Source organism: Cervus canadensis, chromosome 13 (assembly GCF_019320065.1).
Source record: "Cervus canadensis isolate Bull #8, Minnesota chromosome 13, ASM1932006v1, whole genome shotgun sequence".
NCBI lineage: Eukaryota > Metazoa > Chordata > Mammalia > Artiodactyla > Cervidae > Cervus > Cervus canadensis.
The window spans coordinates 21,818,133-21,837,676 of NC_057398.1; the positions used below are offsets into that span (position 1 = coordinate 21,818,133).

Below are 19,544 nucleotides of genomic sequence, written 5' to 3' on the forward strand. Positions count from 1 at the left end.
TCAATACGCTTTGTCCCTCATTATTATTCAGAAATTTAAAAAATGGGTTCCAGTGAATCCTTAGTCTAGATTGTAATTTCTGTTTTTATGGCAATCATGTTGTATAGAAAACCAAACTCATTTGTGAAGATTGACAGAGAGTGTGAGTGTACATATGTTAGGTTCGCAATTCTCAACGTATTGTGTGCATTAGAACCAGCTGCCTAACTTTTAAAAAGTAGTGATGCCTGGCCAACCCTAGATAGGTGGATGGGAGCAACTAAAGTCTGAGAACCATTGTGCCCATGTGTGGTGTGAATCTGATGTACCCTAGAGTTTGAGAACCATTCTGCCAGACAGCACTTATGAGAGATGCAGGGATAAATGAGATTCAGTAGCTATAAGCAGTGCAAGGACGCCCAAAGAGGAAGACGGGTGACTTTAATACCACATGGTACATCACAGAATGTCCAATGAAAACACAGGCAATGGAGCGGGTAATTCTTGGACACTATAGATAACATTTGCGCCCCACCCCCACCCCCCACCGGCACCTAGAAGCCAGCGGTGGGCAAGCCAGGTCAAAACACAGGCAACATCCTTGTCTGTAGACCTGGCGCTAGTTTTGCGCATTTTCTCAGTAGCTCTATGCCCATGATGATGAGAGGAGGAGGCAAGGCTTAGGACAAAGTGTGGGCTCTGTGATCCATTACACACACCTGTGCCCTTGCTGGCTGAGTGACCTTAGGCAACTGACTTAGCCACGCTCAACCTTTGTTTATCTTGGAAACCTGAGGATAATAACTATATAGCCATGTGGCTCCCCAGGTAGTAGTGAAAGGGGGTGCTGGTGGGTTGCAGCACTGAACATGTGCCTGCCTGGCACGCGGTCAGTGGTCAGTGAATGATGACTACTATTTCCAACTTTTTCTGACCCACTCAAGATTTTCTCCTTCTGCTTTATATAATCTTTGATCTCAAAATATACAGGGGAACTGTAAGTCTCTAGGCCAACTTTCCCCAACTGAGGACATATGGACTCAGCCTTCTAGGATGCTCCCTGAGTCTGCTGAAGCAGATGCTTATCCTTTCTCCCCATAAGGCAAGTGACAGGAATCAAGTTACAATGTCTTCTGCAAAACTGGGGCCCATGCCCATGTTTCCTCACTGCTGTAATTCTGTGACATGCTTTGTGTTGACAAAAAGGTTAAGTGTGGATTCTGTATTTATATGTACAGTATCTGTGTGTATATGGGTGTATGGGCTTCCCTGGTGGCTCAGATGGTAAAGAATTTGCCTGCAGTGCGGGAGACCTGGGTTCTATCCCTGGGTCAGGAAGATCCCCTGGAGAAGGGAAAGGCTACCCACTCCAGTATTCTTGCCTGGAGAATTCCATGGACGGAAGAGCCAGGCAGGCTACAGTCCATGGGATCACATTAGCATTCTACAGAGTGTATTAGCATTCTACAGAGTGTATTAGCATTCTACAGAGTGTGTTAGCATTCTACAGAGAAACAAAACCAATAGGATGTAGAATATAAAGAAGGATGTAAGGCAGTGGCTCATGTGATTATGGAGGCTGATAAGTCCCAAGGTTTGCAATCAGCAATCAGGAAACCCAGGAGACCCAATAGGGTAGTTGGATATGAGTCCAGAGGCCTGAGATATAGGAGAAGTGAATGATGTAGTCCTAGTTGGCTCAAGAACCAAGAAAAATCAGTGTTTAACTTTGAGTTCAAAGGCAGAAAAATTGGATGTCACAGTTTGAAGCCATTAGGCAGAAAGAATTCTCTCTTACTTTGGGGAGGGTGGGTCTTCTAATCCTATTCAGACCTTCAGTTGATTGGATGAAGCCCACCCAGATTGTGGAGGCCACCTGCTTTACTCAGTCTACCAATTCAAATGTTCGGTTTGGTTCAGTTCAGACGCTCAGTCGTATCTGACTCTTTCCGACCCCATGAACTGCAGCACACCAGGCCTCCCTGTCCATCACCAACTCCTGGAGTCCAACCAAACCCATGTCCATCAAGTCAGTGATGCCATCCAACCATCTCATCCTCTGTCGTCCCCTTCTCCTCCTGCCCTCAATCTTTCCCAGCATCAGGGTCTTTTCAAATGAGTCAGCTCTTCACATCAGGTGGCCAAAGTATTGGAGTTTCAGCTTCAGCATCAGTCCTTCCAATGAACACCCAGGACTGATCTCCTTTAGGATGGACTGGTTGGAACTCCTTGCAGTCCAAGGGACTCTCAAGAGTTTTTCTCCAACACCACAGTTCAAAAGCATCAATTCTTCGGCACTCAGCTTTCTTCACAGTCCAACTCTCACATCCATACATGACCACTGGAAAAACCACAGCCTTGACTAGATGGACCTTTGTTGGCAAAGTAATGTCTGCTTTCTAATGTGCTGTCTAGGCTGGTCATAACTTTCCTTCCAGGGAGTAAGCGTCTTTTAATTTCATGGCTGCAATCACCATCTGCAGTGATTTTGGAGCCCAGAAAAATAAAGTCAGCCACTGTTTCCCGTTTCCCCATCTATTTGCCATGAAGTGATGGGATCGGATGCCATGATCTTAGTTTTCTGAATGTTGAGCTTTAAGCCAGCTTTTTCACTCCTCTTTCACTTTCATCAAGAGGCTCTTTATTTATTTATTTTTTTTTAATTAGTTGGAGGCTAATTACTTCACAGCATTTCAGTGGGTTTTGTCATACATTGATATGAATCAGCCATAGAGTTACACGTATTCCCCATCCCGATCCCCCCTCCCACCTCCCTCTCCACCCGATTCCTCTGGGTCTTCCCAGTGCACCAGGCCCGAGCACTTGTCTCATGCATCCCACCTGGGCTGGTGATCTGTTTCACCATAGATAATATACATGCTGTTCTTAAGATGCTCTTTAGTTCCTCTTCACTTTCTGCCATAAGGGGTGGTGTCATCTGCATATCTGAGGTTATTGATATTTCTCCCAGCAATCTTGATTCCAGCTTGTGCTTCCTCCAGCCCAGCATTTCTCATGATGTACTCTGCATATAAGTTAAATAAACAGGGTGACAATATACAGCCTTGACATACTCCTTTTCCTAATTGCAACCAGTCTGTTGTTCCATGTCCAGTTCTAACTGTTGCTTCCTGACCTGCATACAGGTTTCTCAAGAGGCAGGTCAGGTGGTCTGGTATTCCCATCTCTTTCAGAATTTTCCACAGTTTATTGTTAATCAAATGTTAGTCAAATTGTTAATCAAATATGAATTGTTAATTCAAATGTTAATCCCATTCAAATATCCTCACCAAAATACACAGAATAATGTGTGACCAAATATCTAGGCACCCTGTGGCCCGGTCAAGTTGGCTCATAAAATTAACCATCATGATGTGTGTATTTGTCTTCACTGCCACTTTTTGGGGTCAAAGCTGTATTCCTGAATTCCAAAATTTGGAGGGAAAGTCACAACATGTGTTTATTACTGTGATTTTCAAAATCATTTTATATACTTCTAAAATTTCTTGAGCAGAAAGCCTCTTCAAGTTTTAGAACCAACATTCCAAACAAGATGTGAGTAATAACAGCCTACATTTATTCAGGACTTACTATATCCAAGGTTATTATAAGTTTTTACAGATATTAGATTGCTTAATCCTGTTCAGTTGGTGAGGTGGGTACTATTATTTGTTGAGGCAGTCCGAGTGTGGGTTGGAAAAGAATTTCCAGACATAACATATTACAGAAAGGAGTGAGTTTGTTAAGAACAAAAAGCAGAGATAAAGTGGGCATTGTGAGCACAGTGGGCCAACCTCCTGACAGACCAGGAAGAGTTGACAGTTTTCATGGGTTAGTAACCAATTTTTATAGCCTCAAGACAAAGAAAATTCTTCCTGGAAGGTTGGTGTTAGGTGATTGGTCGGGGTGCTATAGGATGTTTACTGGAGTGGGCATCTTTGCCTAATTGGAAGTCAGGAATATTGTTAATGATGATCAGGGAGGGTTTTGGCAAGATTACAAAGAAGCTCAGTCGGCTTCAGAGGTGACCTTGGTTCTGGACTCTGCTTCTGTGGCCTTGCACCTGTGGCTTTGGGGGCAGGACTCAACATTATTATCCCATGCTATAAGTAAGAAAACTGAGCCACAGAGAGGCAGGATCTGTGTCAGTTTTTCACCATTCTATCTTTAAATGAGATAACATGTTAAACATACACAAGCACACGTATCAGTTCAGTTCAGTCACTCAGTCGTGTCCGACTCTTTGTGACCTCATGGTGACCTGCATGTGACCTCATGCAGGGAGGTCTGCAGCATGCCAGACCTCCCTGCCCATCACCAACTCCCGGAGATTACTCAAACTCATGCATGCAAAACTCAAGCACACGTATGCAAAAGAGCAAATACTGCAAAAATAAAGTTGATTAAAAATGAAAAATCAAAGATTGTTAAGCATCTGAAATGTACACACAGCTTGGTCAGCAGTGTAAAGTTAAGTATACTCAACTCAGGATCCCCCACTCTGCATCTGAAGAAACTGAGGCTCTAAGGTCATCTCACTTGCTTGAGGTCATAATAGCAGAAGGGGGTTGAACTTGTAACTTCCATCTAGGACTTCTCCCTTTGGATCTCATTGCTTGGAGTCCAAGGGTGAGTCAAGAAGGGATTGTTCTAGACAGGAGAACAAGCTGTTTCTGCCTAATTACTGGAAGGAGGGCCAAGTGCTGGGCACAGGAGCGGGTGGGTGGGTGGATGTGGTGGGGCCAGCTTTTAATCTGACTACCTCTGTTTTCTCAATTATGTAGGAAGCAGACCATTAGCTGAGGGCGAGGATGGGGGAGGAGGTGTTGGAGGTGTTGGAGGAGAAAGAAGAAGGTATGAGATAATGATCTTGAGAGTGGGAGGGACAACAGACAAGGAAGATGTAGTTTGACCGTAGGCAGTATGCAGAGCCCACTTGAGGTCAGTGGTGTAGGATTTAAAGGGAGACCGATCAGCGTGGTTGCCAGAAACATTCATTTGTGCAAACACAGAAATGGAAGCCACGGGGTCATTGAGTTTAACCAGTGTTGGAGTGTTTCAGACAAGTATGATGAAGCAATGGAGGGCAAGAGAGTTGAGGTTCCCTGAAAGGGTGATTACAATAATGGATCACAGAATTTAATTTGAGTAAAGAGGAAAGAGGGTACGTGAGGTGGGTGAGGGTCAATAAAATGGTGGTTAGATGAATGGATTTTAAGGCTCAGATGGATAGAAAATATTCTGTGGATATAGGAGGAATGAACCGGGAGGGCAGGAGAGGTTGCAGATATTGGCAATCTAGGCTATGATCATGGGAGTGAGAGTGGGGGACAGCATCATTTGTGGAGAAAAGTCAAGGCAATGAATGGTTTAAGAGTTGAAAAAAGATCATTTTAATGACTACTGAAATCACCAAAAATTATGAAGGGAGCCAGCCTCTAAATTGTGGCGAGAAGGTGGGGGTGGGGTGGTGTTGGCATGACTGGGGCAGGAGGAGCAAGTGGATAGGATCACCTGATGGCAGAAGTCAATGACCTCAACCAAGGATGTGAGGTTAGTGAGTCTCAGTGGCAGGTTTTAACCCTCCTCAGTCTGGCTCTATGATCACACTCTAGCTGCTTTGCTAGTTACTGATAAGTATGTTATTTTTCTGCATTAAAAAAAAAAACAAAAACCTCTAAATTCATTTACATATTAATAGGTAGTAAATAATGGATAAAATCACACCAATATTTCATTTTCCCTTACATGAGATTTACATACTTAAAGATAACACAGTTTGAAAAGACAGCCTATCATCACACTTTATTTTTTTAAATGTAATGTTAGACATGAATTTTCTATTTACCAAATGGGAATATTAAGTATAATGAACAATAATATTTGCTGAGTTTGTTCTGTGTGGCCAGCACTGTGTGAAGTCTATACACACTCACTTAACAACTCTAGGTGCTATTTTATCCTCATTTTATAGCTTTAGAAACCAAGGCTGAAAAAATTAAGACTTATCTGACAATGGACTGCCTCACTCAGTATCTGTCCAGCCTGAAACCTCATTGTCAGTGTGGTCTGGTTCATTACCAAGTACCTGCTATGTGATGGTTCTACAGTGGATAGTGAGGATATGGCAAAGATGATGATAGAGTCTTTTATATCTGATGAGGGGACCATATCAACTAAATATATAACATATTGATTATATTTATAGGTTCTATAAAGGAAAGTGTAGGGTGCATTATATAACAAGGGAACATAATCTAGTCTTGGAGGGGAAGGTCTATTTTGGGAAGTGATTTTTAGGCTAGAATTAAAGAATAGAGTAAGTTATCCAAGCAAATGAAAGAGGGAAATAATTCCAGGTAAAGAAACAACATCTGCAAAGGCCTCCAGGCTCTCGAGTGTCCTGTAGGAACACTAGACATCATTATTCCTATCATTTAGCTCCTGATAAAGCTATAGCTTTACCAGATATCCGAGAAATCAGCCATTCCAGCCCTTATTCCTCCCAGAACTGGTGCTGATGTGAAGATAGTGGCACGTAATAATCTCATTTTATCATCATGGTATATTGAGGTGTGGAATGTTTCACCCAACTGCATAGCTAGAAAACTCATTTTTACCAATTTTCTCTTCACCTTTTCTCCTGGATATCTCTCAAACTACCTTTTCCCAGAAACTTAAAAAAAAAAAAAAAAGCCTCTGTTCTCTTTGTTTCATTGCTCCTTCCTTGCAAATGCATTTACCTAGTTAAGAACAGGAACATTTTTCTCAAAAGCCCTCACATTGCATGTGGATATGACAACCTATACCAGAACCCCAAAGTGTTGTGACTGGCTGGAGGGAAACCTTGAAACCAAGCTTCCACCGGAAATCTAGCCTAGTGTGGGCCAGAAGCAAGCTTAAAAGGATGTGCTTTCATTTAACTATGAACACATTATTTTCATTTGTAAAATGATCTCTTTAAGGATAGGTAGAAGAATATGTGAGTTCAGAAGACTCCCCTTGTTTTTAAAAGTCCATCATGAATTTCCTTTTTCCTCATTGTCTCCAGGTGAAATATTCTTTCCCTACACTGAACTGTGTCTGCACATACACACATACATCTACACATACATGTATTCTCACACTCTCTATCCCCTCACCTGTTTTATGTCTGTTTATTATCATCTAGCTATCTATCTATCATCTGTATCTCTCCCCCTCATTCATTCCCAGGTGATAAGTCTTAAGTCCTCCACAAGGAAACCCATCACCAGACAATGCTCACCAGAAACTTTCAAGTTCCCTTCCCAGGTGCCACTGTTAGGTGGAAAGCTGGGTGGTGGTTTAATCTCTAAGTCGTGTCTGACTCTTGCGACCCCATGGATTGTAGCCTGCCAGGATCCTATGTCCATAGGATTTTCCAGGCAAGAATACTAGAGTGGATTGCCATTTCCTTCTCCAGGAGACCTTCCTGACTCAAGGATCGAACCTGGGTCTCCTGCACTGCAGGCAGATTCTTTACCGACTGAGCTACCTGGGAAGCCTGGAAAGCTGGGACTAGCATTTAATCAAAAAGCAAATTTTAAAATACTCTTATCCAGACCCAGAGGGATCGGGTGGAGAGGGGGGGTGGGAGGGGGGATCGGGATGGGGAATACATGTGGATCCATGGCTGATTCATGTCAATGTGTGACAAAAGCCACTGCAATATTGTGAAGTAATTAGCCTCCAACTAATGAGGGTAAATGAAAAATAAAAATTAAAATAAAATAAAATAAAATACTCTTATCCAGAGCAGGGGTGGTCCCTTTCTGCCCTAGGAGAACGGATGTGAAGGGATCATCCCATCGGTCTGGCCATGCTGGATTCCACTCACACAGTTGAGTCTAGGCTGCATGGGGGAAGGAATGCCCAAGCAACCAGTCAAGTCAAGGCCATGACCAACTTCTGGGCTAACGAGAAGGAAAAAAACTAAAGGAAAAAACCCTGCAATAGCTGATGTGTCTTGGGAAAGAGGAGCAAGAATTGAGGAGAGAAACTGAAAGCTTAGAAATTTCTAGTGCTTAATGAAGCCTCTGCATAGAGGCTAATGTTTGGTATTATGTGAGACAGGGCAGAGAAGAAAAGGCAAAGATGCGGTTGTGAATAGCTCTCAGCCTGTCCAGTTTGCACGTGTGGCCCAGTGGCTGATGTCTTCCTATGACACTGGGGCTTCTCTGTGGTGCAGATTATGTTTCTGCTGGAGGTAGTGAACCCCAGATGGCCCCTGTGCTGGCCTGAGAGGCCCCTGAATCTAGGCCACCTGTAGCTGCCCACCCAGGAGGACCATCTTCAGGGTCTTGATTTGTCAGACCGGTGATATTGACAAACAAACAAACAAGCTCTACTCTGACTTCCAATTCTGCTAATTTTCCTAAGCCAAGATGTGACTGGGTTGCCCAGTGCAAGACAGAGAGTATTGCAGGCCACATTACCTAAGCTGGAGTCAAAGACTCAGGTTTTCTTCCAACTACGGTGTTCCATCTCCTGCCCCGCATCTGGCCTGATGCTATCCTTGGGCTCCAAGGTGGGTACTCTTTTCCCAAAACTAATGTCGGCGTAGTCTGTTCTGTAATGTCACCCATTCCTGGTGGGAGGCCGAGCTCTTGCCACCACAAGCAGATGGAACCTGAGGTGGAAATGATCATTTTGTTTGACACTTCCCATCCTCCCAGCTCTAGACCTGGAAATTGAAGGAGGGTTGAAGCTGTTTAGATGCCTCTGCTTCCCTGGCCCCAGAGACTGGTCTGGGTTCCTCATTTGATCTGAGATGGATCAAGCAGTTCTTCCATGGATTATTGTTTCCGTGGATGGGCAGTGTCTTTCTGTGGCCTGAGCTTGTAAAGACATGAGTTGGAGCTATGAGAGGCCAAGTCTCCACCATGTGCATGAGCCATTTTGAAAAAAACGGTCCGATAGAGTGAGAAAGAAGAGGGACAATTTTAGGGCCTCTAGACCTGTTGCCGGGCATCCCCATGGCAGCTTCCATCTGAGCTTAGAGATGGGTATATATCTTGCGCTCACATGCAGAAAGCTTAATGCAAAGGCCTCTTCCTCTTTCAGTTGGTCTCAGGTAACTCAGCTCTGTTTTCAGCACTTTTAGGTCTAGCTCTTCATCACCTAGGGATTCCCAGGTGGCTCAGTGGTAAAGAATCTGCCTGCCAATGCAGGAGAGTCAGGAGACTTGGGTTCGATCCCTGAGTCAAGAAGGCCCCCTGGAGGAGGACATGGCAACCCACTCCAGTGTTCTTGCTGGAAGAATCCCATGGACAGAGGAGCCTGGCAGGCTACGGTCTGTGGGGTTGCAGAGTCGGACATGACTGAGCGACTGAGCACACATACTTCATCACTTCACCCTGCCTTTTCCTAGGTGGCCCTCTGTGACCCCTCCACTCACATGCATCAGGCTCCCCTCTGCTACCCTGCTACGCACCGCCGACACCCAGCCCGCTCCCCAACCCGGCGCCCAGGGTGAGTGATCTGCCGCTGCCAGGACCACTTAGCTTATCTGCTCCAGTCCCATTCCTCCTCCTTTTTACTCATTCCCTGCTATTTGTCTGGGCGGGTGTGTGTTTCTTCAGAAAGACTATAGATTCCTTTGAGAGCAAGAATCTCTTTATGCCAGCTCCCGTTGCCTAGTATCACAGTTCACACACAATAGGCCCTCCATAAATATTTGCTAAATAAATCAAATAAGAATCCCCATCTCCCTGACAGATCATCCCTGACTCATGGGAAGGAAATAAGTCAATTCTCTTTTCCTTCCTCGCTGAAGCAATTTGCAGACTCTCTGACTTCTCTTCCCCTCTCACAGCGCGCCCTTCTCCTCTCTGCATTTCAGGCCAGTGCTGTAGAGTCCCCGTGAAGTGGGGCCCGGGTGGGAGGTGGGAGCGGGGTTTGTCTCCCATACTCATCATTGGCTCCTCTCCAGACAATACAAATACATTTACAAGCTGAGGTAAAGCCTGGTGTGGTACTGTGTTTGCCTCTGAAGGGAAGACACTGCTTCCTCATTAAAAATTTGGGAATCTCCTTTTTGTAGTATTTGTATTGGATTCGGGTAACTAGTATGTTTCACTTATGTAACAGATGCTTGTATGGCACTCACTGAATGCTGGACACTGTTCGGAACACTTTAATCATAGTAACTAGTTCCACCTCATGACAGCCTTGCCAGGTTGATAAAATTATTACTCTCAGCCTCATTTCACAGATGAGGAAATGGGGACACAGAATGATTAAGGGACTTGGTCAAGGTCACATAGCAATTGATCGCTAAGCTGGAATTGCAATAGGCAGGCCAGAACCCACGTCCTACCCACTGTGTCCTGCTGCCTGTCCCTGTGACCAGGGTGGGGTCCAGATGGCGCATCTGAGTTGCCTTTCTTGACACTCAGGACTCTTGAGAGCAGGAAGTCTCTTTGCCCTGACTACCTGACAGCTTGTCAGCGTGTGCTTAATCAATGTTTCTGGGCTCACTGATTCTTTACCTACGGCTTGGGTACAGGTTTATTTATTTTATTCTATGTAGTTAATTGTCCACACTGTAATCAATGCTAGTCTAAAATTTGGCTCCTCAAAATATATATTTTCAAACAACTGAGGAATCATGCCAAGAATTAACTCTAATTACACACTATACCCATTTTGAGTACTGGAGATGACTTGAAGGCAAAACATGTGTTGTTTAAAATTATTCAACTGATAGTAAATAAAATATGATTTTGTCCAAAGGAGAGATAAAATTGCAGGTCCCTTTCCTCTTTTTATTGCCCTCTCTAGGTATCTAGGATCAGATGGGACATTTTTTTCCTCCTAATTTTTAGTCTTTTTCTTGAATTAGTACATATTTTTTAGCTGCTCTTAAGCCACACTTACTTTTCAGCAAAAAAGAATCAGATTCAAACCCCACTCTGTGGGTTTACCTCCAATGAACAAAACAAACATGAAAACACACATGTGCTATTTATTTGATACAGGGGTTGTTAATAGTATGGTGTTTGGATACCTTTTGGAGCCAATTCTAGTTGCCTCAGGGTATTTCTAAGTTGAATTCCAGGAATAAAGCATTTATAAATAGTGAGCATAAAAAAGGAATACACTCATCCCAGCCACTCCTTTATAGAGACCCAGTGGCCTCACTTTGTAACTACCAACTTCTTCAAATAGTTAATTGGTTAGCTGGTTGGGTTAAGTTGGTGTCTCAACCCTATCAGACCCAACACCCTATTTTATGACAAATTTAACTCTTTTTTTAAAATAATCTTTAAATGAAATCATATATAATAAAATCTAAATAAATAAAAATTTAAAATAATATGAAGTGGTAAGAGTAATTAAAAGAGAAGTGATAATAAATAATTTATAGTAATGTAGCTATTTTAATGTATAAATTGTCCGCAGTATTACAATAGGAGAAATAAAGTTGACAGACATTTGCACCTAATGTAGACTCTCCACAATATAAAATGTGAAGTAATATGTAATACACAATATATATAAGAGCAATTGGATTGATATAGACATGCTGAATTGGTGATTCAAAGACCATGAGCAGCACTGCAAACAATGATGTGATTTTCCAAAATTATGAACAAATCTTGGTAAAATTTCTAAGTAATCTTGTATAATCTTCTCTTCATTTACATGGTAGTTATATACCTAGACAATTCATCTTATATTAAAACAGTACAAGCTGCTTTGTGCTTGTGGGTAAATGGAGTTAGCATCTAGGCTGAGATAATAATAAGCAGGTTTTTACCTATGTAAATGTGCAGCAAGACATTCAAAAGTTTGCAGGGCCTGGGGGAATTTTTTGTCATGCAGGGCTGTCCTGAACGCTGCATTATTCTAGCCTTCTAAATGCCTTCTAAAGAATTCGCCTGCAATGCAGGAGACCCCGGGTCGATTCCTGGGTCAGGAGATCCGCTGAGTCAGGAAGATCTTGGGTCAGGAAGATCCACTGGAGAAGGGATAGGCGACCCACTCCAGTATTCTGGCCTAGAGAATTCCATGGACTGTATAGTCCACGGGGTTGCAAAGGGTCAGACGCCACTGAGCGACTTTCACACACTAAATGCCAGTAATATCCTGCAGTCATTGTGTCATTCAAGGGGAACTGCCCTAAATTTTCCCTAAATGCCCTCTATTGTTGACACCATTGACAACAACTGGGTTAATTCCTAGTGTTGGATTTAGTCCCAAATAATTATGTCGATTTATTCTTCTGACTTTCTGTAGTCCTTGAAAGCCAAAGGCATGTCTGCAGTAAAATCCTAGGTAGTTAGGTTATTGGGTTGGTATGATTGGTTATACATGGACTCTGTATATTCTGTGAGAGCACTGGCCCAGTTCACTCTGTGCATACCATACCTAGTATCCACACAAGTTTGGGCTTTATAAGTCTTGCTTGAAGGAGTAAATAATTTGGGAGTTGGACATCTGGGTTAGCAAAGAGATATATGCTATTGAAAAGAAATAGTTTTGGTAGTTTCAAGTATATGTGACCTCCAAATGCTAGGATGTGTGTGCATGCTTAGTAGCTTAGTGCTTGAACCCTTGTCTCTTAGTCTCCTGCATTTGGCAAGCGAGTTCTTTACTACACGCTCCACCTGGGGAGCCTGCTCACTAGAGAGACTGGTGAAAAGAAAGTGTTAGTCACTCAGTCATGTCTGATTCTTTGTCACTCAGTCGTGTCTGACTCTTTGCGACCCCGTGGACTATAGCCCACCAGGCTCCAATGTCCATGGGATTTCCCAGGCAAGAATACTGGGTTGCTGTTTCCTTCTCCAGGGGATTGTCCCAACCCAGGGATTGAGTCTCCCACATTGCAGGCAGATTCTTTACCATCTGAGCCATCAGGGAAGTTAGTTAAGTCTTATTCAAAAATACCATAGTTGTTTCTGGTTGAATGAGTGACATTGTAATGATTGAAACCATCTGGAACCTGTCAAAAACCCAGAACCTTCATGTCATTTTGAGGGAAAGGGAGCATGATGAGAACCCCATATGAACTGTGGCTTTGGCCTAAAAGGTTTGCTTCATCTTCACGGTGTCTATGAATCCACTATTAACAATCCTATTTTTACAAGTGATAAAATTAGACTCAACAAGGCAAATAATCACCCAAACAGCTGACTCAACAGCAGAACAGAGTTTGAACACCAGAACTGTCTGATTCCGGAGGCTTAGTCTTTCCAAGAAATCATACTCCTCCTCTTTCTTCAGTGAGACAAAGCTAAGGATCTGTTAAATCTATATCTGAAGGGCCATAAATTCTGGCTATGACATTATTATAATTTTTCTCTCTATGGAGTTCTAGTTGTCATGTCTATTAAATTCCACTTTCCTGGTGGGATAGTGGTTTTTGCACTGATACTGTTCTTAATTGAGTTTCAGCATTCTGGGTCTTGTGAACTCACATTAGTAGGATTCTTGAGAACCCAGACTAGGTCCCCTCTGTCTTTGGGTCTCCAGAACCTTGGCATGGTTCTGGCACAGAGTGGACATTCAGGGAATGTTTGTTGATTGGCTTTAATTGCGTGCTCTTTCTCCTTTCAGGCCTTGGCCTTACACAATATTTCAGCGAGGCTTTGACCTGGTTTTGGGAGAACAGCCTTCTGATAAAATATTCAGGTAAGTGGTTGTCTAAGGTTGTGCTTATGTAGGGATATGCAAGCCCCACGTCCCACTGCCCACTGAACTTTCTTTGCTAGTGGTAATTTATAAAATGGGAAACACATGTAATCATTCTACTCTCCCAGTAAGAGGAACGCTTGCCCCCCTTCATCCAGTGACAGCGTGGAGTGTGTGGAGGATAAATGGATTCTGTTGAGGTCCTGGCTTCCTTCCTTGCCTGCTCTGTAACCCCTACTCTTGGAACCCCCAGATTCCACACTTGTTAAACAGAACTGCGTTGCATGCCAGGCTCTATTGTTGTGAAGAACACATGAGATAATGCAGGGAAAGCCCCTGGCAAGGAAACTGGCAAAGAACAAGCAATTAATGTTAGTTTTTGCCTCTCCATTTTGCATCTAATTTGCACCTTCCACATAAAGCCTTAAGTTGTTCAGAACGAACCCCTCCCACCTCTACCTCTGTCCTTTCTCAGCCATACTTCATGATTATTTTCTTTAATCTACCACCTTCCTCATTGAATTGGATGTTTCCAGTCTCTCCCAAATTTCTACTTACATACCTGGGAATGGTACATATTAGACAAGTCAGCAGGCAGAGGAAGAAGTTGGGTGCCAGCCATGAACTATGGGATTTTCATAAAGTCTAATTCACACCAGACCTTAGCTGGAACACAAGTCTATCTCCAGGCTAAGACTGTATCTTCCATTTATTCTGTCAGTCTATTTTTCACTTAATGTGCATCTGCTGAGTACCCAGTAAGTGCCAGAGATTGTGCTTGTGCTGCCCGTGTGGACATGAGTGCACTTCCCTTCATGAACAAGTCCTCTGGGAGAGGCATAAATAGTCCTGCCCAAGTGTCTGATGTCAGAGGAGGCATGGCATGTTAGAGGAATGATGAGCAAAGAGAAAACTTGCTTCCTGTTCACTGCACTCAGAGAGGATGTGTACAGAGTCTTGCCTATTCCCTGATGCCTTTCCAAACCCCTGCCCCAGCCCCCACTATCAGCCAGTCCCAGCCTCGATGCTAATCTCTCTCCTGTTTTTGCCTTCTTGAGCTGGCTCCTCTGCCTCAGCTTCTCCTGCTCCTTCTCTCTGCCTGGGATAGACCGGGCTCGGCCTCCGCTGCGCTCTCCTAAAGGGCCTTTCTAGCTGGGAGTGCAGATTTACAGAACCGCTTTCTCGCGGAGCCTTCCCTGCCCTTTTCTCTTCCGACTGTCTCTCCTGGGACAGGCTGGGTCATATTAATGGCCTTGGCCGCAGGCGGCTTTTGAGGAGTTGTGCTGCAAGAGATGTCAGCTGTATTCCTTAGACTGTGACTCGAGCATTTAAACTTTCCAACAATGATTTATTATTGGGCAGACTTTTTTCTTTCCTCCCTTTTTCCTACTGCTGGTTTGTTGGGACCTTCGAAGGGTGATAAAGATAAAGCAGATGGGGAGTCTGGTGGGGTTTGATTAACATGGATGAGTTCCCGCTCCCCTAAAAGTCAGAAAAACTAGGGCCTCCATGAAATTTCTGTTAGAGGAACCTGCACAAAAATCGTGTTTCTATCCCCACAGGCACCATCTGTTCAAGTTTGTTAGGTACCAACTGGATGTGATACCTACTTAGGACAGAGGGAGTCAGTTGTGTGGTTTGACCCATGCGGTCAACTATCTCAGAAGTCGGTGGGTTAATCCATAAGTGATTAATCATTTTGATCCTTAACATCACAGTAACTAGGCTCTCAGGTGAGAACATTGGGTCATGATCTCCTTATTTCAGATACTTAGAATTTTAATCAGAACCTTCTGTGATCTGAGTAAACCAATTACCAGTGGCCACTCTGGAAAATTCTGTGATCTGGTCAGTGACTACAATTTCTTAAAGGAGCTAAATGACTATTTACTTGGTACTCTGTTCACTTATGATATAGAGTCTTGACATATAGATTGTATATATGATATAGATTCTCAGTGGGACCAGGGCATGAGTGTTTTGTAAAACCACCATGGTAATTCCAATCTGTACCTGGGATTGAGCAACACTGGCCTGAAGCTTCTCCAATCCATTGCATCAATCCACAATGACTTTCCACCTCCTAATTTGTATATATACTGACTTTAATATGTATTTGTTGATTATTTATTTCATGTTTATTTTTAATTTGTGTATTTGCTTCTCCAATGAAATGGTTGTCCTCCTGAAGGGAGGGAAGTACGCATTATGGTTTTAAGTATTTAATATCTTGCACACCATTTTGAACAAGCATGTGTGCACTCAGTCACTCAGTTGTGTCCGATTCTTTGCGACCCCATGGACTGTAGCCTGCCAGGCTGCTCAGTCCATGGAATTTTTCAGGCAAGAAAACTGGGGTGGGTTGCCATTTCCTACTCCAGGGGATCTTCCCAAGCCAGGAATAGAAACCACGTTTCTTGCATCTCCTGTATTGGCAGGTGGATTCTTTACCACTGAGCCACCTGGGAAGCCCTTTGAACATATTGGTGGTGGTTGAGTCGCTAAGTCATGTCTGACTCTTGTGACCCCATGGACTGCAGCCTACCAGGCTCCTCTGTCCATGGGATTCTCCAGTCAAAAATACTGGAGTGGGTTGCCATTTCCTTCTCCAGGGGATCATTCCTGACCTAGGAGTTGAACCCAGGTCTTCTGCAATGCAGGCAGATTCTTTATCAACTGAGCTACAAGGGAAGTCCTTTGAACAAGTAGGTTTTCAGTAAATATCTGTAGATGATCATTTCAAGTATTTCCTAATCAGATTGAGAAAAGACCTTGAAACCTAACCTTGGTAATCTGTAATCCCAAAGAATGCCTTGGGAGGGGTCCAAGCTAGACTCAAAGGGTCCAGGGGAACCCTGAACCTCCAGGATGAGTCTCCTCAGCCAACTTTCCTGGTGCTGAAGATGGTCTTTCTATGGTCGCTAGGATCACTCCATTCCACTAGACCCTCTGGTGGCAGGGGTGAGTACAGACCAAATTTCTCTCTCAAAGACCTTCCTCCCAAGTGTGTACTTGTATCCCTTGGAATAAGACCTCCTTCTGGAAGGGCCTGCTCTAGGAAAGGGTGGAGATGCCAGGCTAAGAGCGACTTTGCAGTTTTCCCACATTATGTTTCATGCCAAGCCACAGTGAGAGCACAGGCTCATTCCGTCCAGTGCTTTCTGGCAAACATTTGCTTCTGGATAGAAATTTCAAGCACCAGTTCAACAGGGCCACGTGCAGGGCTCAGTCCACAGCTGAGCCATCAACTGTGCTGGTCACCACCAGCTGTCATGCGAGAAGGCCCAACCTGGGAAAGCATTCCAGATGTTCACCCAACTTCTGTTTGGTGGCTTTTTGAAGTCCTTCCTGCCAAATCCACATGGATGAGGGACAGATGAGATTTCAGAATGCAGCTTTTCTCTGACAGTTTGTTCTATATTTGGATTTTGGAGTCACTCAGTAGATTTTGCAGATGAAAGAAAACTTCAGAATTTCATAGGCATGAGCCAACATGGGCTGGAAAGCGGCTGCGAGCAACACTTGAGAATCAGGCTATCGCCCATCTTTCCCACTTAAGGAGAGGTGACCTTGGGAGGCCGCTAAACTTTTTAAAATATTAGTCGATGCCTTGGTAGAATGGGAGCAAATGACTAATCTCAGAGGGCAGCAGTGAGGATAAATGACAGTCCTACAGAGCACCTGCTTTAGAAAGTTCTCAATAAACGTTAGTCTCTACCCACACCTGACTTTGCTTCACCTACAGGACTTCTTCACCTTGACCCTACCAGAGAGTGGAGGTTTCCTTATTAACTTGGTAGAGTGTCATGTTTCAGAAGCTGCTGTGCATTGAGGAAGATCTTTATCCTATCAAATCCATCTCAACCATTAAATGTATCCAAACCCAGCGATTAACCCATATCCTGTTTTAAATGAACAAGAATTTCCACCACCACCTCTATCTTTAAATTGGGAAATTGGGATTATATCCGCTAGCAGCCTGTTCAAACTAAAGAACATAACTAAATCTCCCGTTGATCAGTCAGTAAATGTTTATGGAGTGACCTTCCTGGGTCAGAAATTATGTTTGGCAGTGGGGAATACAAAGATGACAAAGAACTGTCCTCTGCCATCCGAGAGAGAATGCTTCTATGAATGGTGATGGACATGTGAAAAGGTGGGTATAGATCAGAATCTCGGGGTAACAAGGCGCCATGTGCAGAAGAGAGTCCCTTACTCAGCCTCAGAGTGTGAAGGCCCTGGAGAGCTTTCAGGAAGAGGTGGGGCCTTAACTGAGTCTTAAAATGAGTCTGGTAAAGGAGAGGAAAGAAAATTCAGAAACAAGGAGTATTAAGAGCAAAGGCAAAGAGATGAGAATATCAGGACAACTTTAGGAGCCATAGTCCGATTGCACTGTAGGAACAGAAAGTTTGAAGCGATTTTGATGTGAAAGAAGCCACTGGAGACTGACATCTTTGGAGATGTGGACGGAGTTCTGTGGGTCTAACGTAAAGGGTTAGTTGCTGAGCCATGTCAGGCTCTTTATGACCCCACCAGGCTCCTTTGTGCATGGAATACTCCAGGCAAGAATACTGGAGTGGGTTGCCATGCCCTCCTCCAGGGGATCTTCCAACCAGGGACGGAACCCAGGTCTCCTGCACACACGCACACACCCACCACGTGCCCTCCCCAAGCATGTGTGTGTGTGTATAGGAGCTCTGTGTGTGTGTGTGTGTGAAGGAGCTGGCATGCCTTCAGCTTCACCAGGCACAATTTCACAGAGGAGTGGGGTGGTGGGTCTCTTCTGTCCCCCTAGTAGTGCGCTTCCCTCATCTGGTGCAGACAGCTCCCTGCACAGACATCACCCCACCCACTGCCTCTGGTTCACATGGGTAGGGAGAATTGAGTGCTTCCTTCAGAGCAAAAAGCATCTCTGCTATTTCAATGCTGCCTAATGCAGAGGCATGCCCCCAGAGGTCAGAGAAGTAGGGTACTGAGAGTCAGGTTAGGAATCAGGGAGAAACCTCCCCAGTCCTGCCCAAAACCTACTTGCTCAGTGGTCTTGCCCCCCACCCACCCTGGGCCCCTGCTTTCTCTTCTTTCAGCTCCTCAACTACCCAGATCTGTCCTTCAGGGAGTGGATGAAAAAGCATGGAGCTTAGTTACTAAGTAACTCATGAGCCTTGGTCGGTGGGGATTCTCTGTGGCCCACGTCCTGGACAGGGCTACACATCTCATAAAAGATCTCACGTCATCAGTCTGCTTTCCTAGCATCTTGGGCAACCTGGAGCGGCAGGGGGTGGGGGTGGGGGCGGTGGTGGAGAGAGGAGCGTGTGGGTTAGGGGAGAGAAAGGAGTGGGACCTCCAGTGGTGCTCAGCGACCAGCATGCTAATGGAGCCAGTGCTGGTTCTGTTTAATTGTACGCATCCTTCCATTGTTTCACCCTCCGCATTAAGTGGGAAGGGGACGCCAGACTGCCACAGCCTCGTGATATCCCACCCACACTGGCTTTTATCCCAGGGACTATTTTTGACTGGGAACACAGAGCATTTGAATGCCTTTGAAATCAAATGAATGAATAAATAAACAAATACTCTCTCATGGATTCCTTAAGCTCTCCCGTGAAATGCTGATTGATTCCTTTATTCCTTTTAGCCCTTGTTATAGGGGAAAAAAAAAATCTTCCTTGCCTCCAGAGGGTTAGCGCCATTAGCTAGGGATGTGGGTAGAGAGAGAGCAGAGAATACATCTAGGCTTGCCTTGTTCATCTTCTTCTCTCCCCCTGGGAGGCTCCTGGCTTCAATCGTTTCCGCTCCCATCTCACAGAAGCCAGAAAAAGGGAGTTTTCTTCTTTCCTTTCCTTGGTAGGGTTCCTCCAGGCACAGAGAGAAAGCGTCGATACCAGTGTGGGTGTGCAATTCGAGGGATG

At 44.3% G+C, this 19,544-nt stretch overlaps 1 protein-coding gene across 2 annotated transcripts in view; it reads left to right on the forward strand.

The window, feature by feature from the left end:
- The window catches only part of ASTN1 (astrotactin 1), a 345,625-nt gene that overhangs the window by 221,693 nt on the left and 104,388 nt on the right, over window positions 1-19,544 (forward strand). For both annotated transcript variants that reach the window (XM_043486036.1, XM_043486035.1), the window contains exon 9: window positions 13,561-13,635. In XM_043486036.1, coding sequence (XP_043341971.1) covers window positions 13,561-13,635 — 75 coding nt within the window. The remainder of the gene's footprint in view (window positions 1-13,560; window positions 13,636-19,544) is intronic.